This window comes from Agelaius tricolor, unplaced genomic scaffold (genome assembly GCF_023055355.1).
Source record: "Agelaius tricolor isolate 1412-34295 unplaced genomic scaffold, bAgeTri1.0.p SCAF_1, whole genome shotgun sequence".
Taxonomy (NCBI): Eukaryota; Metazoa; Chordata; class Aves; order Passeriformes; family Icteridae; genus Agelaius; species Agelaius tricolor.
In genome coordinates, this window is record NW_027269261.1 from 4,802,018 (window position 1) to 4,828,122 (window position 26,105).

The 26,105-nt window shown below is 48.2% G+C and overlaps 1 protein-coding gene across 1 annotated transcript; it reads right to left on the minus strand.

Moving 5' to 3' along the window:
* Positions 1 to 160: 160 nt before the first annotated feature.
* Positions 161 to 25,725, minus strand: ANAPC1 (anaphase promoting complex subunit 1). Its single transcript, XM_071452905.1, has 47 exons — positions 24,935 to 25,725; positions 23,995 to 24,156; positions 23,816 to 23,867; positions 23,142 to 23,251; positions 22,886 to 22,968; positions 22,015 to 22,088; positions 21,645 to 21,790; positions 20,795 to 21,015; positions 20,003 to 20,212; positions 19,631 to 19,726; positions 19,292 to 19,382; positions 19,137 to 19,202; positions 18,841 to 18,978; positions 18,368 to 18,508; positions 18,069 to 18,129; positions 17,595 to 17,782; positions 17,061 to 17,135; positions 16,656 to 16,921; positions 16,353 to 16,444; positions 15,909 to 16,057; positions 14,874 to 14,952; positions 14,759 to 14,795; positions 14,598 to 14,668; positions 14,300 to 14,478; positions 12,187 to 12,413; positions 10,956 to 11,074; positions 10,257 to 10,528; positions 9,493 to 9,727; positions 8,657 to 8,748; positions 8,377 to 8,511; positions 8,176 to 8,258; positions 7,985 to 8,063; positions 7,638 to 7,712; positions 7,044 to 7,120; positions 6,765 to 6,855; positions 6,620 to 6,673; positions 6,164 to 6,357; positions 5,868 to 5,954; positions 5,339 to 5,456; positions 4,529 to 4,606; positions 4,133 to 4,200; positions 3,053 to 3,191; positions 2,439 to 2,525; positions 1,888 to 1,983; positions 1,539 to 1,737; positions 936 to 1,070; positions 161 to 442 (listed from the first exon to the last, which is right to left on the minus strand). Exons 1-47 carry the CDS (start codon positions 25,145 to 25,147, stop codon positions 327 to 329), a joined length of 5,856 nt encoding a protein of 1,951 aa, XP_071309006.1. The 5' UTR covers positions 25,148 to 25,725; the 3' UTR covers positions 161 to 326.
* Positions 25,726 to 26,105: the final 380 nt, after the last annotated feature.

Consider the following 26,105-nt stretch of genomic DNA (forward strand, 5'->3'; position numbering starts at 1 on the left):
GGAGGAAGGGAACACAAAGTGTTTAAACCAGGAATTATTTCCATTGTCTGGAAAAAAGATCCACCACAAGCAAAGGAGTTATACAGCCAAGGAAAAGCACCATTCCCAGCCAAGGTCTTTCCCAAATTCCCCACAGAAACCACACATTTACAAACAAGCCTTCGTTACAAAAGTAAATTTATTATGACCTCACTTTTATAGCTCTTTTTTTAAATTCCTCATAACAATTTATAAATAACTCCTGGTCGTGGGTTGCCACAGCTGGGGGTGAGTCTGCTGTTTGGGAAGGTACAAAAAGAAGGAGAATTTTGGGAAGCTTGGTGGGACTAGAGCACCATGGCCTGGGGGTTCCCGAGGAGCAGCGGGGCCAGGCGCAGGAGTGCCCGCACGGGCACGTGCAGCCTCCTCAGCTTCAGCAGCAGCTCCGAGAAGTTCCTGCTCCCTAAAAACATCCAAAGCAAAGGAAAAGTGTAAAAACGAGAAAAGTTTTGTCAAAATTGGAGGGGGAAGCTCCAGAGAGCTCTGGAGGTGTCATCCCATGGATCCGTTTGTTGTGCACTGGTTGGAAAGTGAAGTTCCACCAGAGATCTCAAATCTCTTTGAAAAGGGATCCCAAATCCAGGAAGAAGGAGAACACAGAGGAAAAGAACAGCCAGAAGAGAGTTGTGTAACAGGTAACTGGAATCTTCCATGCCCAGACACAGGAATTTGTGGCCCACACAAGATTCCTGGGATAGGCTCCCGATCCCTCATGGATGTGGTGACATTGCTGCCCCAGCCCTAAGCAAAGAACAGAGCTCCCAAAATTAAGGTCCAGCTGCCTTTCCTTTCCCTTAGTAACCTCAGGACTGGTGTATTCCCAGGCTGCTGAGAGCAAGGAAAAGCTGCCCAGTGAAAGGATCCAGGATTTCCCCAAATTCCAGTTCCAGACTCACCTTCCAGGCCTCCAGCTGCCAGCTGCCCCGGTGTGGGCACAGAGTGGTAAATCAGGAAGCACGCCAGCATGCTCAGCTGGGATTCCTCTGGAGCCTGCCCGCTCAGGTAGGAATGCAGGGACACGTCCCCTCCGGCTGCAAGGGACAAGGAATATCTTTGGTGACATTTGGGAAGCAGGATTTCCACAGACAGATCCCACTGAAGTCTCCATTCCCCACAGAAGGTGGGCTTGGGAGGTTGTTTTCTGACCTCCTTCCTTCTGCCATGGCGACCCTGCTGTGGTCACCCTTTGCTTTTGCTCTGGGAAAATTCTCCCTGTGCAAGATGAGGAAGGAATTTTCCCTGGGAAACATCACCTTCCCTGCTAAAAACCCCCCATCACTCCAGGCGAACACAATTCTACAGGGAATGTTCCACACCACACCGAAAACACCCTCCCTTCCCTCATCAGGTTTCCACACTTTTGAGGCAAAAATCAAAATGGATTAGCAAGGCAAGAACCAGGTGAACAACAGGGGATGGAATGAGATGGTCTTTAAGGTCCCTTCCTACCCAAACCATTTCGGGATTCCAACACTGGTTGGATTGAAATTCCTCCTTACCTTGAAGCCACTGATCCAAGGTGTTATCTATGGTGCACTTCATCACTGGCAGGAATTCCGAGTTCATGAAGAGCCCTCGGGTTGGATTCCTGCTCATCCTCTCCTGGTGGCTCCGGGAGCTGAAGAATTCCAGCACCAGCTTCATCTGCCACAGCTCAAAGGTCTCGGACATTTCCCGCCTTTCCAGCCTCCTCACGGCCTGGCAGCGGGAATTGGAACAGGAATGAAACAAGCAAATTACTCCTCAACCCCTGCCCTCACTCCTCTGGAAAAGCACACGGAATGGCCACTATTGCCCCCCAAGAAGTGGGAAAAAGTGTTGTTTCCAACAGGAACAGGAGTTTCCTACCTGGTCGATGGCGATGTACGTGGGCAGCATCTCTGGATTCTCCTGGGTCACGCACTCGTAAAGGATGGAGGAGAAAAGATCCAGGATTTCCTGTTTCTGAAGAAAGACAGGTGTCAAGCACAATTTATTCCAGGTTCCTGCCTGGAATTAATTAACTGATTAATTAACTGAAGTTAATCCATGCAGTGGCATCACAGGAATTTGGGATAATTAATGATACCACTTGACTTCTTCGTTAGGATAATTAAACTGGGCTTTATGTCCTCCCTTAAATAATTTTAAAAGAAATTCCATAAAAAACACCTTCTGTGACTTCCCCTAAATGTTTCACGGCTCTCTGGATTTGTTAACACACTCCTCAAGGAATGGGACAAAAAATCCCAGTATCAAACCAACAGGAATCAGAGGATCACCACTGTATTACACAACATCCTGCAGGATATTCCCTGCTCCTGCTGATTGCAGGGCTAAATTCTGCTCTAGAGTTTAAGGCAGGTTTTCCCTAGTTTTTATCGATGGAATAAGTGTTGGTCCACACCAACACATCCTACCTGGCCCATGTCCATAGTCGGTTTGCAAAAATAATCAGCAAAGGAAAAGAGAGCAGGATCGGAAGTGAAAGCGGAAATTGCTTCTGGCTGGAAAAAAAAAGGGATCAAAATGAACTTTTTGAATTTGTGCACAAAGATAGCAACAACTGATTTCCAAAGTGTCCAGAACACAAGGGAGAAAACTGGAACCCACGCCAAAGGTTGGAATCCATGCCTAAAGGTTGGATTCAACGATCTAAAAGCTGGACTCAATTTAAAGGCTAGACTAGATGATCTAAAGGCTGGACTCAACGATCTACAATTTTGATTCAATGACCTAAAGGTTGGACTCCACGATCTAAAGGCTAGATGCAATCTAAAAGTTGGATTCCATGATCTAAAGGTTGGACTCCATGATCTAAAATTTGGATTCAACGATGTAAAGGTTGGACTCCATGACCCTGGAGGACTTTCCCACCCTAACAGATTGCATGATCAAGCACTTCATGGGCAGGACGTGTCCAACACTCGTGTCTGCCCACGGCAGATGCACCACACATGGTTGTCCTGTGAAAGCCCACCAGAATTCCCTCTCTCAGCAGCATTCCTGGCAGGAAGCGCCCTGGGAGCAGTACCTTGAAGGCCCGTGCTTCGGAGTTGCGGTGGGTGACGGTCTGTGCCAGGAGGCTGCGCCATCCCATGGGATCCTCCTTGTAGGAGAGCTGCCCAGCCCGGAGCTTCACGTACAGGATGCCACCCTTGGAAAGGATCGACCTGGAATGCCACAACAGGGCCCATTTACAGAATCGGTTCAAAGAGAGGAAGTTCAAACTGGATATTGGGAAGGAATTCTTCCCTGCGAGGGTGGGGAGGCCCTGGCACAGGTTTCCCAGAGAAGCTGCGGCTGCCCCATGCCTGGAAGTGTCCAAAGCCAGGTTGGATGGGGCTTGGAGAAACCTGGGGTAGTGGAAGGGGTGGCACTGGGTGATCCTTAAATCCCTCCCAACCCAAAGCATGCTGCACTAATGGACTGAGCTCAATTTAATCCTTCCATTGGACAAGAGGGCAATCAATGATTGGACTCATTATCTTGGAGGTCTTTTCCAACCTAAATGATTGTGGGACTGATCAATGGCAAGTAAATGACCCAAAAGCACCCCGTTGCTGAGCAAAGGTCGAGCTGGTTTCTCCCACCCCTCACTGGGGAGTGCAAAGATGAGAGTGATTTCCACACCCTCCCTCCACCCCAGATCCTGTGTTCCGGTAAAATCTCCGGTTCCCACAGCTGCCCGCCACGTTTTGAGCGCGTCACGAGGGTGGGTGGCACTCTGTGACATGGGGTGACACAAGAAAAAGCATTTCACAGGGCTTTGTAACAGTCCCCAACAGTCTGGGAAATGTGATATCACCACCACTCAAAACCAAACCAAAACCATGAGTTGTAGCTGCTCTCCGGTGCCTCCATCCCACTGCCAGCCTCTGTGGGTTTTACTATCAGGTTTTCCCCGACCCTGTTTTTTTGCATGAATTATTCACCTCAATGGGTGAAACCCAACTCTGCAGTTTCTTTCTTCCCCCCTAAAGTGCTGTCAGATGCATAACAGTGACTTGATGAAACCCAGGTTTCAACCCAGAGCTGTGGGAGGGTTTAAAAAAAACATGAAATACGATTACTACGAGGTCATGATTCAGTTGAGCATTAAAAAAACACTTACTGGAGATGAGTCGTTCCCTTGCTTAAATCTATTAATAATTCCCAGTACCGGGGGCCCTTCACTCTGATCTGTCAATAGAAACATTTTATTACTAAATATAACCAGAATAATTGAATTAAGAGGCTTCTACTTTTTTTTTTTTTTCAGGGTTGTTTTATAGTGTTGCCCACACAGAAAATTCAGGAGGAGGTTTGTGTCTCCTACAGGGAATTCCCTGCTGCATCAGATCTTGGGAGATCTTGATCAAGATAGAAGACAGAGAATTGTCTTTGGAATCGTAATGGGACAATGTCATCCAGAGTCAGGATAAGGAATCAAAACCCATCAGATCTCAGCTCTTGAGACCTGTGATGCAAAATCCAGGTGATTTTCCATTAAAACAGAGATTTCCTCTACCTGCTTCAGTAAGTGGAGCTCTGGGAGAAGCGTGGGTGCCATCAGCTCCTCGGTGGCCTCCCCGTACCACTGCGTGCCCTGCAGAACATCAGGGGAGCCACAGGTTAGAAATGCTCATTTCCATGGGAAAAGGAAGGAAAAGGGCACCTCGTGGGGAACAACTGCCCTGGCAGCAGGCAGGGGGTTCTGTTCCTAAGTAAACACAGGACTCATGTCAGGAAACATGGACTTCCCAAGCTGTATTTTCCATGGATGGATGGATGAACACCTAACACTGGGCAAGGCCAAAACGTGAAGGTTTGGGAAGCAAGCTGTAATGGGAACATGGAGAATCCTTGCCAGAATCACAGAGATGCACCTCTTCCCCCTAAAAATTCCAGGAACTCAATTCTGAGCATCTCCCTTCTCCCATATAAAATAAATCCCACAGAAAGGACTCTTCCCTGAAGGACACCTGATGGAAGCACCAAGGAGAAACACCAAGTTGCTCATCTCAGAATTAGGAGAAGGCCTGGAAAACCACAAATTGGAAAATCCTTCTGAAGAGAGAGAAGGACCTGGGTCAGTCAGGACACCCTAGAAGACTCTGGTGACTCTCCCTGTCCTCCCTTCTGCTCTCCAGGTGCAACCAAAGCACACCTGAGGTGTGAGTGGGTTCAGCCCAACCCTTCACTTATTTGTGCAGAATTCGCCTCGTCTCCACCACAGCTTGAAACCAAACCCAAGACTGGAGGCCGCTCCAACGAAAACTGGGATAAATCCGAGTGTTTGGTCATCCCACAGCCCCTCGGGGCCTCTCAGCCACGTTACCTTGTAGGTGACCTCTATGAGGGCGTAGCAGGGGGTGTTGGTGTCCACATCCACAGGAGTGAGGAGCCTGGGCTCGGCCGCCAGCACGTACAGGTGACGCAGAGCCTGCAGGTGGTACCTGGGGTGGGAACCGGGAGCTCAGCATGGGCTAGGAATGATCCCAGACACCCAATTCCTGCTCCACACCCAAATACAGCTCCTGTAGCCTTGGTATTGGTTAATTAACAGAACAGGGCTTAATGGAGCAGAAGCAAAAGTAATTAAAGGTCATAAATGGACAGATCTTCCACAAAAATCTTTCCAGCTGAGCAAACTGGAGCAGCCACATCATAGCAGCACAGCAGAGCTGGTGTTTCCTCGCTGCCCAAAGATCCCTACCATTGTCATTTACTTCTTCCATTTCCCACTTTTTTTTTTTTTTTTTTTTATGGAGAACCTTCAGAAATTGATTTTTGGTAAAAATCCATCATTTGTCTTTTGTAAGAAGATGGTTCAGCTAAAGGAAATGGGATCCCCATGGAAGCCTTACCGATTGTCCGTGCTGTGAACAGGGAAGTGAGGGTACAGAGCACAGAGAAGAGCAGCAATGGAGGAGTTGGAAGTGCTCAGGGAATATCTGTAGGAAAAAAAACAGATTTCCTTCTAAAAAACACAGGAGGCCAAAATAATTTGGTGGGATGAGGAAAGGAATTTCCAAAAGTGCACAAAGACAACAAGACTTTCTCTGCCAACAGAAGACGCCTTCGTGCATCCATATATTAAAAAAAGAGAAATGGAGGAAATGGAAATAAGGGTTGAGATGTGCCTTTGGAGCAGGCCCGTTACCTTCCTCCTCCCAGGAAGAGGAGCCCCAAAGCCATGTGGTGAGCCAGGTGGAAGCCGTAGTTCATCTCTCCCCCCGTCTTCTTGTGCATGAAACGGCAGAGCTGGAGCACTTTGAGGTTCCCAGAGCCGGCCATGACCATGGCCAGGGCCAGGAGAAGGACACTCAGGCACGTTTCCAGGTTATAGTGACCTGTCTTCAAGCACAACAGAGAGATTTCATCACAATTCCATGGCCAACAGCACATTCCAGGTGGGATGATCCACCACTTTCTACCCCGAGCTTGAAAACCACATTCCCCAAAAGGAGGGAGAGCCAGCAAAATCCTTCAATGATGTGCAGCTATGCCACATCCTATATATCATGTGTAATCCAGGAAATTAAAAGGGCTGGGTTGGTTTCCATTGAGGTTTTGCTGAGGATCACACAAAGCCATCTTTTTGCTTGGAAAAACTTACTATGGATGCTGTCGGAGCCGACAAGCACTTCAGGAAATCCGTGGCGTATTTGTACTAGAAAGAAAAGGAATGCCCAGTGAATATGGATCCAAAAGGTGTGACAGCTCCCTGGGAAGTGAATGGAATCAAATAACCCTCCTCTTACCAGGCACTGAAATGCTGCCAGATTTTCTGAGCCGGCAAAACGAAATCCCAGGGATAAACACGCTCCGGCGATGATGTAGACGTGAGCTTGCCTAAGGAACAACACAAACGGGATATGACTAAATGCTCCTCTTCTCCTCGTCTGAATACACAGCACAAACCCCTTCATCCCTTAAAAATAAAAGGGAAGAGGCTCCTCCTTTATAGGATATCCCATATAACAAAACTCTCCTTTACAGGACAGTAAAATTCCCTCGGAGGAGATTTTTGGGACACTCACGCCAGTGTTTCCAAGCTCAGGTCTTCAGAAGAAGGCAGCTCTGTTGCATGAAGAGAGATAATGTTCTCTCTTATGATCTGTAAAAAGCAGGAAAGGAAAAGAAATCCAAGGGAAAACTGATGACTCATTGAAACTCTGGCCATCAAGAGCTCATAAGTGATACCAAACAGGTCTAAGGGAAGGAAAAGCTGTTTTTTCCCCAACAGAGACCATCAGCATCCTGTAGATCTTATAGGTATTGAGCTCATTTGGTCTTAAAAATTCCATACAATATCTTGGAATATCACTGATTCCACTGTTGGGAAGTTATTCCTCCATGCACCAGTTTTGGACCTGGCAATGCAGGGAAAAGTTTAATCCTTTCCTTTCCCTGACATCATTTTGTGTCTGGAACAATCCCATCTCTCCTCAATCATCTCCTTTCCAGTCCCTGGTGCTCCTAAAATCCAGGGATCCCAGGGGACAGTCACCTCTGTCATGTTAATGCTCATTTCCTTGTGCTCCTGACATGACTATGGAAATACCCACATGGAAAACAACCCAGGGAGGTGTAAAATTGAGAAGCAAACACACCACACATAAACAAACACCTACCTGAGGCACGTTGCTGTTGACCCACTTGGAATTGGGCAGGATGTCATCCCACAAAATCAGGCATCGAGCCAGGGTCTGGAAAAAGGGAGAAAATTTATCTATGGAACTGGGAAAAGCTATAAAAATACACCTAACAATTAATGTGACATTCCCCATAAATTTTGTCTTTCATCTATTTCTCCCTAAATTCTGTCTCCATGGCAAGGAAGCTGCCACACTACAAAGAGGAACTGTTGGAAGGGGTGAGTTTGGATGGGAAGCGAAGAATTCTGGACGATGGGCATGCTGGGCTGGAATTCCTAAACATCATTTAAATGGACGAGGAATGAACCCAAGGGAAATCTTACCCTCAACAAAAGGAATTCTGGTTTGACAAAGTCCAGCAGATACATGGTGTCTGGTGCTTTGAGCCAGTCAGCAATGGATCTGCAGGGCATGGCAAAAGAAAAGGGTTTCCAGGTCACATTCCAGCAATTCCAAACCCCAGCAGAGCCAACACTAAGGCAGTTTCACCCTGCAGGAATTCCCTGGCCAATACCTGTTGTTGGTCTTCAGGTAAATCATGGCAAGTGCAAGGGTGGCACCTGGACACGTCACATCCACGTTGATGGTGTCCCCTTCCTGGGAAAACACAGGGAACACTTCCCACAGGTTCACTTGGAAAGGAATGATGCTCCCAAAGTCATGGAGACATCTCCCAGAATTCCAGCTTTAATGAGGCAGCATTGGCACCACGTACCTTGATTTGGTAACTGGGAGATTTGTGCTTCTCCCTGTGCATTCCTGCCTGGAATCTCCTGTGGCCCCCCACCATGTACTGGTAGAGCTGCTCAGGAACGTTGAGGTCTGACATCCCAATCAGGTTACTGCCATGCTAAGGAATGGAGAGAAGGAAAACATGGAAGTGCCTTCCTCTAGGAGAAAAAGGAGGCACCACAGGCAGCAGGGAGCCAAGGATGGAACAGCTCTTGGAATGCCATCCCAGTGGATAATGAGTCTCCTAATTGCAGCTGACTTACCCCAAGGCACACCATTCCCAAGGCCAGCCCTGATGCCAGGGAATAGGACTCTCTGTCTGTGCAATATTCCATTTCTGGGCCGGGGGGACGCCCTGGAGAAACCAAACCAGCAAAATTCATCTTTGAAAATCCCAGCTTATTGCTTAATTCCTACTGAAAGGAGAAAAAAAATATCTGTCCATCTTTAGGGAAGTCCTCAGTGGAATGGCAAAGAGCTGGCAGTTCATCCATCCACTCCCAAATAGCAACTCCCTCCTGAATGTCATGGTTAGAGTTTAGAGCCATGGTTTAAAAACGCCATAAAAATGCCAAGTTTAACTGAGGATACTTTAAGATCCTGAACCAATCCAAATGCTGCTGCTAAAAAAGGATTGCACATATCCAATTTCTAGAAACACAACAATCTCACCCTTAAAATTTATCCCATTCCCCGTCAAATAAACCACACAGTCTCCAAGTATAGTCCCATGTAAACATGGAGAAAAGCTGTTACAAATTAACTCAGAACGAGAGCACAAGTGAGATCACAAATCTGCTGTTCACATCAGCTCTTAAGGCCTAGTGGTTAAAAACCCTTAAAATCCCAAACAGGGGAATTTAGGACACCAAATTTCCAGGTGGAAGAAGTACGAACAGTAATGATGCTGCCACCTTTCTTTTCCTAAACCCAGTGACTTTCCTTTTTATGCTGCACAAGCTCCCAAGAGGAACCACAAGGTTTGGGAAAACGGGAAGAAAATGTGGTGGGAAAAGGCGCCAAGGTCACAATCCCAACTCCCTGGTGCACACGGCGACTATCCCAACCCTCATCCTGTTTTTCCAGCGTTGGCACCCACCTATCTCAGCCAGCAGCACCTCAGCAGTGTGCCTGTGGGCAGTGCCCTGGTAGACCAGGCCTATGCCGACCACGGCAGCCACCTGGACGTTGTGGGGCACATCCAGCTCCGTGGAGGTGGGGGGCAGCAGGGCAGGGATGTGGATGCTCAGCAGGCGGGTGATGGCCATGTCCATGGTGCCCAGCTTGGCAGCGGAGACGCCGAGCAGGAGCCCGATGCTCGTCATCTCGTGGCCCTGGGTCAAGGGGACAAGGAGCAGTGAGGCACATTCCCAGTGAGGAATGGGAAAACCCCTGTCCCAGTGCTCCAGTGGCCTATCCCAATGAGCTGTGTGCAGGGTGGAGATCTGGTGGTAACACTGCTGAAAATCTTTGAACAGAAATGGAGGTTCCTCATTTTGCAGAATGCCAGAATATTTAGGATTGGAAGGGATCTCTGGAGATCATCCAGTCTATCCCCCCTGCTCGCTCAGAGCAGGTGACACAGGAATGCATCCAGGTGGGTTTGGAATGGAGTTTATTCAGAGGCTCCATGCCCTCCCTGGACAGCCAGTTCTCCACCACTTCCTTGGAGAGAAGTCCTTCCTCACATTGAGAAAGGAATCTTCCAACCCAAACCATGCACCATGACCACAACAAAGCAACTCAGACATTCTCCCACACCAGGAAACTCCCAGTGCAGCAGTTCAAAAAAACCTTCCTTGTTTTGCCTGAAGAATCCAATCCCACCGGGATCTGCCTCTTGGATGTGCCAGAACTCCTCACCTTTGTCAGGTAGTCGTGGATGTTGAGGGTGGCCAGCTTGGTGAGGTGCCCGTTGAGGCCCAGGGCCATGAGGAACCCCGCGTACTCGTTGGCCAGCTCGGCGATTTTGGGCTTGTTGTAGACGATCCAGGCGGAGTCGATCTGGGAAGCGGGAGCGATCTTCAGGCCGGCGGCCACGCCGTTGTGGAAGCTGGCCCAGCAGGCCATGTTGGGCGGGACATCGATGTTGCCACTGTTCAGATCCACAGTGGTGTTCCTCGGAGGGGCACGGCCTGCCATGGGAGAGGGGGTAACAGCGGTCAGGAAAAGCCAAGCTCCTCATCCAGTGCCAAGAGAGGGAACAGTTCTGATCCAAGAATGTTCAGGAATGTCAGGACAGCCCTTTGCAGGATCTCCATCCTGTATGACCTCAGCACTGCTTATGCCATTTTTCCACTCCTCTCTCCTTCTGTACCTAATAAAAGGTTTCAGTGTTTGATAACACCGGCCCTGACCCCCCTGACCATTCCAGAAGGATCTTCCACCATTCTAGGTGGCAGATTCAAAGCCCAAAGGAGCTGCTTCCCCACAAAACCCACACTTGAGCCGTGAAATCCTTGGTGGAGAAGATGTTATAAAAATGACTGTAATAGGATAACAGCTGGAAGAAAGCCCATCCTGCTCTGGGATGGACTGAGAAGGAACCCCTGACCAACATACCAGTGAGGTTCAGCTTAGGGATGGGCAGCTGCTCCGTAGGCACAGGATGGTAGGAGAACAGGGTGAACATTCCTCGTCCAACTGGGAGTGCCATGGTTCGCTGGCACAGCTGCAGCAACCTGGTGGGGAGGTGAATCCAAAAACCACATGGAAAATTTTCCCAAATATAAACACCTACAAACAACGGGCACTGGACAGAACCATTTTTCCCTCATTGTGACTCCTTCCTCCTCCTTTTGAACCAAATCTTTGGTCCTTACAAGGTTCATCTCCAAGATACCTTTTGGCTGTTGGAACCTGGCACTACTTTTCCCTTAAAGCTGGCTCAATAAATCCATTCCACAGACACTTCCCAGCCGTGCTGGAAGCGAGGTGAGGGGAGAAAGCCAAGTAAAGGTGGTTGCCCTGCGGGATCCTGCAATGAGTGGTGATAACACCGAGTAATAACCCGCGTACAGAGGTGATAAGGTGCTTCCAAGAATGCCGACCACAATTCTCTACGATTTAGTCTGGAAACACTTTCTAAACTCCTTAGATTACTCAGCTCCCTAGGTCAGACTCAGAACATGTTGCAGGGTAATGGTGTTCTCGGGTTTGCTTTTTAATTTGGTTTTTAAAGAAGAGGTTTTCAAACCCCCCCCCCCCCCCCCAAAAAGTGAATAAAGCAGGACAGGGATAATCGAGGCCACTGGAGACAGGTTTCAAAGGAATGGGATGCGACAGTGAATGTGCTTTCTGTGGAATTCCAAGGTCCCCTGTCTCAAGACCAGCCTATCACAAAGGGTTCTCCAGCTTTAGGCAGGGCATGGATGGTTTGGTCTCTACACAGTAGGTCCTGCTTATATTTCACATTTTTTGGGCAGAGGAAAGTGCTACAAAATCCCTTCAACCCCAGCTGAACTCAATGTGCTGTCTGTCCTTCCCAAGAGCCCCCTACTCCAACACAGCAGAGCTTTGATCCACGCAACTCCAAAGACTTGGATTATGATTTTTTTTTTAAATTAGATTCTGAGCCTCCAAAAATATCCCCACAACCTTGTAGCTGAACGAAATACTGGGAAATAGAAACAGCTGGAAATGGAGAAATTTCCAATTTTATATATGGGGCTTGGAGCAACCTGGGATAGTGGAAGGTATCCATGGCCATGGCAGAGCTTGGAATGAGATGAGCTTTAAGGTCCATCCAAACCCAACCCAAGCCAAGGCATTCCATGCTTCCAGGACTCCTTACCTGTTTTCCTTCTCCTCGATGTACTCGTGGTCACTGGCCTCTGGCATCTGCACCACATTGACGCGGACGGGCCGGGCGCTCTGGAGGAGCCTCCTCACCTCCTGCACCCTCAGGTCCTCGCTCCAGATCAGGGACATCACCTCCTCGTTCATGTCGTTCATGCCATCCTCATCCTCCTCCGACTCGGCCGCTGACGGAATGTCCGAGGACAGCACCGTGCCCACGGACTGCAAGGGAAAGGGAAAAGACAATTCCAGGGGAGGGGAAAATTGTCAGGAAGGCACCACAACCTGAACTCACCCAGCACAATGTGATGGGTCTGTACACAGGAGGGATGGACACACCGATGGAGGGTCACGGCATTCCCATGCTCCTTACAGGAATTAAAAGGCCTGGAGGATTTCCAAAGATGGAAATCAAGTACTTCTGCACAACCAAATCGGATAAATAACTAAAGACAAGAGGATATGACACCCCAAATGCATTGAGGAGGTGACGTGTGATGAAGTTCTTGTCCTTTCAAAATCTTTCCTTGTTTTGGAGCAGTTGTAGGAAAGGGTTTCCCTTTCCCTGCCTACTCCATCAGCCCAGTTCGTGATTATCTCAATTTGTGATCACTCCAACCAGAGCTGCTGTTCTGCAGATTCTGCTCCCTGTTTTATTTTTTAAAGGGTTGATGTTTCCACACATCAATTTGGATTCCCTCCACAACCACCTTGGAAAAGCAAATTACCCATTAAAACAAACAGCCCGCACAGCAGAAAATCCCAAAATTCCTCACTATCAGAAAACTTGGGAATGGTTTTGGAACTTCCATACATGAACAGAAAAGCACTAAAGCTTAGGAGGACTTTTGGAAAACCCCTTTTCCATGCAAGGTTTAAGAAATGCTTTTCTAAAACTCTGCTCTCCTGTTTGCTCACATCACACAAGTGATGACAGGACCCAAAGGGAGCAGATCTTCCCGTGGTTCTCTGGGAACATGTGGCCCCTGGAAGGCAAGTAAATGAAGAGCTGATGAATGAAACCCAATTTCTTCTGGTAAATCCACACTCAATCTCAACACACAACTGCACCACCCAGAGCAGCAGCGTCCGTTCTGAAACAGGAAACTCCACCCTGCCCTCCTGAGAAATGACAAACAATTTGGGGTTTGAAGCTCACTTTGGCCTTTTAAGGTCACATCAATTCGAGGCATTGTTATAAAGTCAGTGATAAAATCAAATTTATCATCGTTTTCGATGATTTGTGAGGGTTTCGGTTGGGCACAGCTTCCACCGGCAGCAAACAAAAAGGATTTTTCGTGTGGTGGCAGGTGGGAGTTTGACCTGGAGTTAATGAACCTTTCTGCCAAATTAATTACAGTTTTGATATGCAATTAGTCATAAAGCCTTTGCTGCAGAAAACTGGAATAACTTTAATATCCCTTCCAAAGCTGAGACAGCAAAAAAGGATCTTGACCAAGATGGACTTGAGATTTCAATTCCAGTTCCTGACTTTGGAAAAGGCTCCAATCTTTTGCCATGATGGGGTTTTATGCCAGCTTTAGGAAGATTTTTGGTTTTCAACAAAGGGTATTTCAGTGAGAAACAATTCCTTGGGATGCTGGTGATAGCCACCATCAGAAGGAAGAGAAAAACATCACATTGTTTTTTAAATCATTTTACCTCAAGATACAAATAACTAAAACCTTTTTTGGGAAAAAAAAGAGAAATGTGGCAAGTGTATTTCCAAATCCAGCTCTTCTAGTGGAAAGGAGGATGCCTGCCATGCCAACACAATGAGCCTCTGACAAATACCCACTTCCTTCTCCTCCGGCCATGGTTTGATGGCAGAGCCTCTGGAGAAAGCACCAAAGAATGGGAGGAGGATGAATCCAACAGCTCTGGAGGTAAAACTTTTGTCTAAATTTAAAAATGTGATTTATCTTGAGTTTTTTCCCAGCTATCCATGATTATCCATCCCTGCTGGACGTTGCATTTCACACCAAAACCCTCGTACATGTAAATCCTCCATTTTGTCGCCCTCAGTTTGGGAATTAAGCTGGAAATCCCTGAGCTGCTTGCTCTGCCCAAACCCTGGGATTGGGAAATCCCTTTGTGGCCATACTCACGGATTTTCCCTTCTGCAGGCTCCCTTCCCAGGCCTGCTTGGACAGATCCTGGCGGCCGATGAGGAGGCAAACGGCTTCTGGCCAGTCCGAGGCCGGCTGCTCCCGGCACTGGTAGATGGCATCCCGGATGGGAAGGGCCACACCGAAGGGAAGAGATTCCAGATCCCTCAAGGTGAAACCTTAAAATTAAGGAGGGGGGAAAAAAAAATCCTAAATAAGTGTTATCAATCCCAGACAAAGAGTGCTTCTTGTTATCCAAGCACAAGGTTATTTGGGAATGTTGTTGTTTCGCTCTTACCAACACTGGTCATCCAAAGGACCAATTTTTCAGCCAGGCTGGAAACAGAAGTGCTGGATTTGAAATTGCACCTGGAAAATTAAGGAGAGGCCAATAAAAGCTCACCCAGAAGTCAGCAGGAAGTCACAAACTCAATAAAACAGCACCAAAAGTTTCCATACCGATTGTCATCCTGCTCCATCTGCTGCTTCCGTTGGCCTAGGAAAGACAAGGCTGTGTTAATTCCATGTTTTCCAAGCTTGAGACACTCCCAGGATGGAGTCAAAGCATCCTTACCTGATGTGATCTTGTACAAATAATGGGAGGCCTCATTCAGCACAGCACTCTCATCCCCAAGGATGTACAAAGCCACACTCTGGGGAGGAGAAATACCAAAAAAAAGTTGTTTTGGCGGCTGATATTCCTTTGCTTCCCAGAAAAACAGGCAGGAAGTAACTGCAACACAACCTCAGAAGTGGTGCAGGTGTATTGTGAAAGGTGACTGAAACAACTGAACAACAACAAACTTTGAAGCTTTAAATTTTGGGGGAAAAAATCCACACTGAAACAATGCACTGAATTTTCCCTCACTGCTCCAGAGATAAAAGATAAATATCTTCCCAACAGAAAAACATGTTCCCAGTTATCCTTCTTGTGTTTCTCACATGTCATTTCTCCTGCAGGACACACACGTTTTCCACTTGGTCTCCTCCCCATCTTGGATATTTTGTGAAGGTTCCAAGTGAAAAGCTGTTGGGTCCAGCCAGCAAAATCCAAGGGATCAGTCATTATATTTTGAAAATTCTGGGAAAAATCACATCCAGGTAAAATGCTCTTGTGGGCTTTATGAAGATCTTTTAACTCTGAGCTCTGCAAGGGCAGATCAGGCAGGGACAGGAGGAAAATAGATCCTGGCTTTTTCTCCCTGTTTTTCTCCTTAGGCACCTCAGGCTTGACACCTCTGCTCCCAGTTGGAAGGGTTTTCCCATCAATGAGTAAGGAAGTGATGCTGACCAGGAGATACCATCAGCACTCACAGGACTAAATATTGATGTTGGGGCATGCCCAAGGAGAAAAAATGGGGGAATTCTCATTCCCTAAACACAGATAATTCCAAGTTCCATTATTACTTTGCACAAGCCACAGAAAAACACAGAAGTGGTGAAGCTGCTCGGCTCCAATACATCCAGTAAATGAATCCCTCTGTTATTTCACCCTCCTTTAGAGATGCTTCACTCCCAGGAAATTCAGCAGCTGGAGCAAGCCCTGCCCACAGGGCAGTGCTGACAGAACAAGGCACATTCCCTGTCTTCCCTGTCCCCCAGTACTCACCAGTACCACCAGTTTGCTCCTTTCACAGATCCCTGGTAAGTAGGGATAAGGCTGCACTCCCTCTCCCTTCAGGCAGGAACTCAGCCACTGGAAGATACTTGGAGGCTCAGCAGAAAAAAAGGAGGGATGGAGCATGAAACCTGTTTGGACTTAAGATGAACAGCAAAGACCGTGAGCTCAGGGAAAAGGCACAAGAATTCCTCACCATTCCCAATTCCTCCGGCATTTCCTTCAACAAGACAAATCCAGCATTTCCCCACAAAATGTTACAGATCCCTCCTGTCAGATGGGATTTTATGACAGGAATGAAAACTCAAGGCATCTATTTAAGGAAGAAAAATTACTTCAAAGGAATAAGCAGGGGATAATCCTCCAGAATGAGGGGAATGTTAGAAACAAAGGGACTATCCAAGTATCACGGAATAGCCAAAGGCTTGAACTCACCCTGGTCAATTATGCAGGTCTGCCTGGAGGTTTTGACAAGGGCTGGGTAGTCCCTGTAGTAATAATCCACGTAAGCTTCCAGTTTCAAATCCCTGGAATGAGAGAGAGGGGAGTCACAGACTGGGGAAAAAACTATTCCAACCTCCTAGATGCCACCTTTGGGCAGCTGCTGCTACTGGGGAAGAATTTAGAGCCATGGAACAATTAGGAAGGGTTTTAAATATTCCTTTCCTTCAAATACAGAGCAGGTTTGCTCCAACTTGGGCAATCCCACCAAAAGAAACAATTTTCCAGTGGGAATACCTCGCCAGCTGAACCAGGAGAACCACAAGGGAGCGGAGTCCTTCTCCCATCAGACTGTTCAGTTTGAGCTCCTCATAGATGAGGTGGAGAACAAAGAAAATGGCAGGGATGTGGGAGAAAAGGAGCGTGGAGGAATCCAAACTGAGGCTCTGGGAAAAGTCATCCCTGGAAGCAGAAACTTCCAGAGGGTCCAGGCGCAGAGCTTTGGCAATGGGATGAGACTCGAAATTCCTGTGGTAGTCAGAGCTCAGGAGATATTCCCAGTCCTAGAGCAAAGAAACAGGAAAGAAAGACAAGAGGATCCATGGTGAACATAATTTCCAGAAAGGAATTCCAAAGCACTGTTACAGAGGAATTTTTTCCCTAAAAACCAATCCAAATATAACAGAGGGAACCGTTTCTTACCTCATCTGACCCAGTTTCTGATGGCCTTGCCTTCTTTGGAGCAATGACTGGGGAGAGCGATCCTTCAAAATCGAGCTGCAACAAATTTAAGAAAAAGAAATAAAAATAAAAGAAATAAATAGAAAAATAAAATTAAATAAAGAGGGTTTTTTTGGGATTTCTTAGGAACCAGGGTTTCTTGTGATTTCTTTGGAACCAAGGTTTCCTAGGTGAATCACAACATCTGAACTCAAGCCAAGTAGGACATGATGTGGCTTGAGGTATTTCTGGATTTGCTGAACAATCCCCAGAAACACAAAATCCTCTTTAGGGAACAACAACCTGAGCTGTGACCTGTGTTTAAACTCAGAATTGATTTATTATGTATAAGATTAACCAAATTTAATATAGCAGTGTTACGTGCTGAGGAGGAATCAAATCTCCTTCTTTTTTTTTTTTTTTTTTTTTTATAATAAGCACCTTGTAAATGTACCTCATGATAAAGACAGAATAAAACAGGCCTGAAAACTAGAAGTGAAGAATGGATTTGCTCACATTCCGTGTCCAGCAGAGCCTCTCGGTGTTGTAACCCATCATGTTCATGAGACAGGTGACAAATAAATTCCACTCTGAGTGGTAGCTGGGCCCTCCTGGGGCATTGTAGGCGTTGTACCACTTCACCAACATCTGCACAGCTGTTTCCTTGGGCAGGATGGCTTTCACCCCCTGCAGGCATCTCTTCACTGTTGGAAAAGAAGGAAATCATCCATCAGCTCCGGTGTCCTGGGATTTGCTTCATCAGTGGTGGAAATCTCCAAGGTTCATCTTGCTGGGCCTGCTTTCAACTCTAAATAGAGCCACAAAACTCCAACAGCTCTTCCTTGAGTCGAGCACAAATCCTCCGATTTGGAACAAAAATAAGGAAAAATACTCCTTTTTTTGCTCATTACTGAAACCAGCCACGTCTGAACTGGCACCTCAGCCCTTTCCCAAGCAAAGCAAAAGCCACCTAAAGCTTTGGAACCCTACCTAATTCCGAGGTGGCGATTTCAGGAATACTGATCCGAACCATGGTGTTATTGCTGAGCTCCTGGAAAATCCAACAAAAGTGGAAACAAATCAGGAAATGCATCAAGGAAATGCAGGCAGAGTCATTTTCTATCAACTCAGAACTCTTTAGTGGGTGAAGATATTCCCGAATCTTGGCTTATGCTACATTAAGATATGGAATTCAGGTGCCAGCTCTGTGAAACACTGGAAATCTTGGAATTATCTTGAATAATCTTTGTTATCAAAAGTGTTGCCCCAAATGACAGGAAAATACCTACTAAAGTTACTCTGTTGTGGACAGGATCCCTCAGAGCTTGGATGAAAGTCCCAAGCTGTTGGAAAGTGCAGTCCTCAACGTAGGGGGAGTCATGGAGCTTGGAAGAATCCCTTAATTCCGGAACTGGTGACAAAAGCACGCTCTGGAAAGTGGGAAAAACGAGCCCATTTTAGAGTTCAAATTGAAGTGGAATTCAGAAATAAAGTGGATCTGATCAAAGAACAGCTATAATTGTTGGGTTTGAAGTACTAACAAGAATCTTAGAAATGACTACAGATCTTTCCAATCCCTGCCTTGGAAGGGTTATGGCAAACAGAAATAAATAAACAGGGCAGCACCACAGAAATCTTCTTTAAATACAGTTTATTCAGAGGATTTACAAAACAAGAAGGAAAGATTCAACTGCAAAAGTCACCTTAGAAGATAAAAAACCACCAATCATTAGAAGAAAAGGAATATTTCCTTATTTGTTACCTCTTCCAGGGGCCCCAGGTGCTTGTTCAAAGGCTTGGATGGAGTACTGACACTATCCAAGGGAGTGCTTGGCCGAGGCATTGGGTTGGACATTGTCAGGGATGGAGCAGGAAGCCCAGGAATAAAAACCTTCCCCACCTTTTTGGTGGAAAAGGGAAACAAAAAGTTAAGTTTTTCTCTAAAAATAACACCCCCCCCCCCAAAAATTATTTAATTGTCCCATTAATGCTATGGATGCTTCAGGACTCCCCTTCCAGCACTGCACATAAATTAGGGACGGAAAAGGTGTCGCTTACCCGAACCACTCCAGAATAAAGCACCAGATTCCCACTGCCTTCCAGAACCAGCAGTGTGTCAATTCCCTGGAATAATCAAGCAGCACATTCAGCTCCTTGTGTTTAATTAAGGAGGCAGCAGCTGCATGACAAGGACATTCCACAGGTAACAGTACCTCCACTGGAGCTGCATCCTTTGCTGGAATATTGGTGACAGATCCAAAGATCAGCTGTGATTTATCGTTGCTCTCTTGGAATTTTACACACCTAGGGATTAGAAGGAACAGGAAACATAAAAGATTTGTCCTGGGTGTTGTTACAGAAAGAAAACACAGACTTCCAACAGTGCAGTGGATTTTTCCTGAGTTTTGTGCTTCCTTCTTTGTTTTCCCTGCTTTGCCCAAAAGAAATCAACTTATTTTTAATTTTCTATTTAATTAAAACCCCTGATGTACTTCCAGCTGGGAATTTCTGGAGTGCTTCTCCTGGTTCACCTGTCCCCAAGGAATGCTCACCTCAGCTGGAGCTGGGATTCCACTAAAAAGCACAGGAATTTCTGCCCACAAAGGTCAGTGGAAATGAACACTTTGGATGCCTGGGAATTCTTCTCTCTGGAAAAGAGACACAAGGACCAGGTTAGAACCTGCTTTCCTTTGGAGACTCCATGAAACCATTCAGAAAGCCTGGAATAACACACCAGGAAAAACTGGTCTGAGTGCTCAGTTCTCTGCAAGGGAGCCGGGCACCTAGGGAGCACCATTTCCCCCCCAAAAAAATCAGGGAGTGCAAGTCCATGAAGGCTCCAATTGCAGAAAAACTACTCAAATAAGCTGTGTTTTCACTTTGATTCCTGCTTCCCAACTCTCAAGCCAAGAAAACCAGCTGACCTCATGCTTGGGACTGTTTCTGTCCACAGGTGGTCGATGCAGAGCTCAGGAACGATCGGCTCCGTCTCCGGCACGAGGAAGGAGTCATTGGAAATGGAGTTTGGGGAATGGGTAACGCTGGGTCTCCTTGGGGACTGGGCACTACTGGAGAAGTTGAACCTCTGCACTCCAGAGAAGGAATGGACTCCCAGGGCTGGGGAATGGGAACGGCTGTAGGCAGAGACAGGATATGGATGAGGAGGGGATCTTCAAAATCATAGAAAAATCAGATATTGATGCAGTCAAAAAGTGGATCTTCAAATTCAGGGAGAACCCCAGGGAGCTTATCCACTGACTTCAAAAACTCAACCAAACTATAAACCAGGAACTAGCTCACTGTTGATTTCCTTTAGTTTTCTAGCACAGGAAAACAATTCTCTAATTATTTTCCGGGCATCTCTGTCCAAATCCAACAGATGAGATTTCAAAAGGATTTCAGATGGTCCATTCCATCAAAAATCCCTCCTAACCCCTTCCTTCTAATTTCTTTAGAGAAGCCAGCCCAAAACACTCCTGGGACTCAAACATCCCACAGACATTCCTTGATCCACGACAGAGCAGCCTCCTGGCTCTGGCACAGGCCTCACTCCCCTCCTGTAATACTGGGATAATGGCACAGGGAGGGCATTCCAAGGGAAATTGCAGGTGCTGCAACACAAGAGGCACCAGAGCCTTGGATGGAAAGACGGAGAGCAAAATGTGTCCATGCTATTCCATGGGTGCCATCCTTTGGGATTTGCTGTGGGTGCTCACCTCAAAGCAGCCATGTTGGAGATGGTGGGAGAGCGGGATTGCAGGTTGGGAGAGGAGCTGGATCTGCTCTGGCTGTGGATGGATGAGTAGTTCTGGAAAGGGGAGCCCCCAGGGGAGTCTCCTTTGGAGAGGCTCCGGAGATGAGCGGTCAGGGAGCTGCTGGTGGCCATGTGCTGGGGGGTGCCCCCCTGCTCTGGGAATTTCAGCACCAGGCTCTGCTCCTGGGAGGAAAACCAATGGCATGTGGGCAAGGACAGCCAGGGAGAGGCTTTTCCAACAGCTTTTCCCATCAGTTACATGTTACAAATTCATGCTCAGCCTACTGAGTTAATCCCATCCACCCTGCTCTTCCACTCCCACAGAAACTGCTCCAATGTTTTTTGGGTTTTTTTTTCCACAAAATCACAGGATTTGGTTGGAAAAGACCTTAATGCCCAGCCAGTTCCACCCTCTGCCATGGGAACACCCTCCCCTATCCCAAGCACACTGTCCAACCTGGAACATTTCCAGGAATGGAGCAGCCACAGATTCTCTGGGAAACTCTGCCAGGGCCTCACAACCCTCACTGTTAAAGTTTTCATGGCACTAAGTTACTTTCCACTTTTCTTAAGCCTTCTGGTCCAATGTAGGGAATAATATGTTAATAACATAATCCATGACCCCATGATCCTCCTGCTCCAGGCAAATCCATGGAAAAAATGTCTTAAAAACCAAAAGAACCAGCCCCACCAAACATCCTACTCTTATAAATGAAACAAATCCCAAAATCCAGGCATTCCTAACGCACATCAGGGCACGGAAACGCACACAGCTGTTTTCCAGGGATCTTCATTCCCCATGGAACATGTACCTCTGGCTTGACTCTCCTGAGGGCCCAGACTGTGTGTAAGCTCTGCACAGTGTCGTAGGTCATCACAATGGAAGGGTCAGCGCTGAGGAACACGATCCTCAGCGTGTGGTCAGCCACGTACTGCACCCGGGACGATCCAAACACTCCTGGAAAACACGGATGCATCCCAAAGGATCAGCCCCACAGCAATCCTATGAGCATTCCCCACACTCTCTTCCGTCCACAATCTGGGTTTCTCCCCTGGGCAGCTTCCCTGTTCATGCAGCCACTCTAACTGCATCCCTGGAAGTGACTCTTCCAGAATTTTTTGATACAGGGACACACTGGGATTTGCTGCCACCCGGAGGGACTCCAGTGACATCCAATGTACCTCCAGACTTCCAGACCAGAGGGGTGATCTCATCCAGGGGGTGCAGCATGCTGAACATCGTCGGCAAAGGCTCCCTAGGGAAAAGCCAGACAAATCAGAGCCTGGAATGTGACAGCAGGGACACAGATTCCATCTCAAAAAGCTTGTTGGATTGACTGAGTAGATTCAACTCTTCAGGACCTGTATTCCTAATCCCAGCTCTTCCAAGGACTAGAGAATCCCAGGGGAAAACACAAAAAGGTGGATAAAAGCTGCTCATCAGTGCATTGTCCAGCTGCTTCCTTTGGGATCCACAGAGGGCTTCCACAGGGGCTGGGAGCCTCAGCCTACAGGGAATGGGATCCCCACCAAAGAGGAGTTTGGATCCAGCAGCTGAGAGAAAATGTCTCGATGACAATCACTCAGTGACTCTCCCAGCTGTCCCTGACAGCCTGGAATCAATTCCTAGGACAGACCTTAATGGAATCAGGCTGGTGCTTCCCAGATCCTATTCCCAGGACCAGCACTCCCAGATAGTTTCTAACACTCAGCTTTGAGTGTGCTCAAGCAGAGTCACTGGGATGGGATAAAAAGACTGGAAGAAGCACATCAATAAAATCCCAGAATGGTTTGGGTAGGAAGGGATCTTAAAATGATCCCATTCCACTCTCTGCCACGGGCAGGGACACTTCCACTATCTCAGGCTGCTCCAAACCCCATCCAAGCTGTCCTTGAACACTTTCAGGGAAGGGCCAAACACAACTTCCTCCTTTTCCACCCAATTTCATCTTTTCCTATCAGAAACACACGGATCTTTCACCACTGCCCTCCAACTCCTCCATTCCTTATTAGATTATCCAACAGGAAACCACCCAAATTCCTCATCCCATACCTGGGTGGACTTGGAGGCACCTCGTGGGAAGAACTACTGCGCTCAAATAACAACCCGTATTTGGTTGGCCAGACATTTGCAACCTATAAAAAAAAATATGGATTTGTGGTGGGATAAAAAAATCAACCATGTGCTGCGTTGATGATGTTTGAGGGTCTTATAGGAAAATAAGATGTTCAGGCTTTTTATGCAGAGCAGGGAAACGTAAACGTGGACAGATGCACCAGTTGTGGACAAAAAGCATGGCAGAAGTTACCTGGAAAGGCAGAGCAGCGATGTAATCCTTCCCCTCCATGCTGTGCACGTTTATGCAGGAGTTCTGCAAAATGCAGATACATTTCTCCACTGTTTCCTCACTGCCTGGCACTGGAAAGGAAGGAAGAAAACAATTAAATGGTGAAGTTTCACTCCGTTCCAGATGTCCCTTATACTCAAAAAGAAAATTCTGACATTTCAAGTGGTGGTGAATGAGCTCCTGGAGTGTGTCCAGGAGAAGGGAATGGAGCTGGGAAGGGGCTGGAAAACAAGGACTGGCTGAGAAAGCTCAGCCTGGAGAAAAGAAGGCTCAGGGGAGACCTTCTGGCTCTGCACAATTCCCTGACAGGAGGGTGCAGCCAGGTGGGGTCAGGCTCTGCTTCCAGGGAACAAGGGACTGGATGAGAGGAAACAGCCCCAAGTTGCACCAGGGGAGATTCAGGGTGGATAATGGGAAAATTTCTTCCCCAAAAGAGTATCCAGCCCTGACACAGGCACAGGGCTATAAAAGGCACGTGGATGTGGCACTTGGAGATGTGGTTTTGTGGTGGCCTTGGCAACAGCCGGACTCAGCAGCCTCTGAGGGCTTTCCCAACCTAAACAATTCCATGATTCCAAGCCAAGGGAGCTGAGCTCTGAGCATTTGGCCAGCAGCACAAGAAGCAGGACACTCACCATCAGCTTTTTCCGATTTTTCCTGGGGGATAATGAAGTCACACCACAAGGCCTGAAACCCAACACAACATCATCAGTTTTCCAGAATGAGCTGCTCCCACACAACATCACCTTCCCGTGTTCCCTGTCTGGAAAGGGTCTGTGGGTTCCCCCAGTGCCCCTTTCCCACATTTCTGTACCTGCAGGACGGGGCTGTCGACGGTGAATGCCTTGTACACGGCGGATGCTTGGCTTCTGCTGCCCTTGCTCCAGATGACCACATTGCTGGCCACGTACAGCTCCTCATCGTAGTCCACCTCCTCCCCAACATCACTGATGCCTTTCCTCAGCTGCCAGCTTTCCTGGAAAACAGAGGTTTGTCGAGGGAAAGCCACAAGAGCCATGGGTGTGATGAGTTTGGCCAGTTACGAGGTGCTGGCACAGAGATGTTGTGGCTGCTCTATCCCTGGAAGTGTCCCAGGCCAGGCTGGATGGGGCTTGGAGCACCTTGGGATAGTGAAAGGTGTCCCTGATCATGGCAGGGGGTGGAATGAGATGATCCATAAGATCCCTTCCAACCCAAAAAACCCTGGCATTCCATGGTAATGGACAACCAGGATCCATTTAGATTTATTTTGATGGAAACCAGGGAGGAATGGGTAAGGGAGACCCTCTGTAGAGTTCTGAGATTTAGAGTGAACCCCCCTTGCTCCCTTAACTCCTTCTCAGAGAGGAGCTGGGATATGGATGGATCCAATCTTAGGCTTGATCTCCATCAGAGCTGGGGATGTTCACCTGGAGAAGTCTCCAAGGAGACCTTAAAATCCCTTCTAGTGCTTAAAGGGGCTCCAAGAGAGCTGGAGTGGGACTTGGACACGAGTCTGGATTGACAAGACAAGGGGAAATGGCTTCTTGCTGCCAGAGGGGAGGGTTAGACAGGACATTGGGAAGGAATTCTCCCCTGGGAGGGTGGTGAGGCCCTGGCAGAGGCTGCCCCATCCCTGGAAGTCAAGGCCAGGCTGGAGGAGGCTTGGAGCAACCCGCTCTGATGGAAGCTGTCCCAGCCCACGGCGGCGGGAGGGAACCGGACGGGCTTTAAGTTCCCTTCCCTCCCAACCCCCGGCTCAGGAAGGCTCGTACCCGGTGCCGGTCGTGGATGGTGACCTCTCGGAGGGAGCCCACGAGCCCTGCGGCGCCGTCGGAGGAGCAGAGCTCCGGCGCGGGCTGCAGCCGCCGCAGCTGCAGGCTCAGGGCGCTCGGGTGCCGCCGGCTCTGCTCGCGGCCCCGCGGCGCGAACTCCTGCAGGTCGCCGGCCGCAATCATCGTCGCCCTCTCGTCACAGTGTTCCGACATGGGGCCCCGATATCCACATTATTTCCGGGACGCTCCGGCGGCTCCCGCGGGCACCGGGACGCGCGTGGAGCGGCACCGGCGGCCCCTCACGCGGGCGCGGCCATCTTGGCGCTCCCGCCCTGCCCCGCGCGCGCCCGCTCCGCCATGGCCGCGCCTCACGGGGGGGGCCCGCGCCGCTCCCCGGGGAGCGCGGCTGCTCCCGGCGAGTCCTGGCGGGAATCCAGCGCCTCTCGGCACATCCCGAGGGGAGACTTCCCCCAAAATTGCCGTTTCAAAGTGCCACAGTCCCACCGAGCGCTGCTGGTAGTTGTTGGTGACTGCTGTCCTCCCGTGGCGGCTTCCGTCATGGATCGCCCAGCTCGCAGCCTGGGGCTGTGCTAGACTGTCTTTAAATACGTTTAGACGGGATGCTGGAAAGTTAATTCTTCCCTGTGAGGGCAGTAAGGCACTGGAAGAGTTGCCCAGAGAAGCTATGGCTGCTCCATCTCTGGAAGTGTTCCAGGCCAGGTTGGAGCGACCTAGGATAGTGGAAGGTTTCCCAGCCCATGGCAAGGAACTAGATCTATTTAAAGTTCCTTCCCACCCAAATCATCCCGGCATCTCAGGATAAAGAATAATCAGAATCCATGTAGAGTGGTTGTGATGGAAGCCAGGGGTGTAAAAGGGAGGAAAGGGTAAGGGAGATTCAGAATGAACCCTCTTGTTCCCTGAACTACTTTTCAGAGAGGAGGTGGGGTTGAAGATGTATTCAATCTTAGGCTCAATCTCCATCAGAATTGGGAAAGAGAAGGAAGAGATCTAAAAGATCCAGGGAGATCTTAGAGCCCCTTCCAGTGCCTGAAGGGGCTCCGAAATAAAGGAAGAAAAAATTCTGTGCTGACGCTCTCTTTTTGTTGTTGTTGTTTTGTCCCAGTGAACTGGAACAAGGGTGTTTGTTCCAGAAAAGCCCTGCCCTACT

Bases quoted from the DNA above. Each gene is read 5' to 3' on its own strand.
- ANAPC1 (XM_071452905.1), bottom strand. From the start codon at position 25,147: ATGTCGGAACACTGTGACGAGAGGGCGACGATGATTGCGGCCGGCGAC. The intron at 17,136-17,594 runs GTGAGCAAATCC...AATTTGTTGCAG, and splicing joins GGCTCTGCTGGACACGGAAT to CTCGATTTTGAAGGATCGCT. The intron at 7,713-7,984 runs GTAAGATTTCCC...CCCTTTTTCCAG, and splicing joins CAGAATTCCTTTTGTTGAGG to ACCCTGGCTCGATGCCTGAT.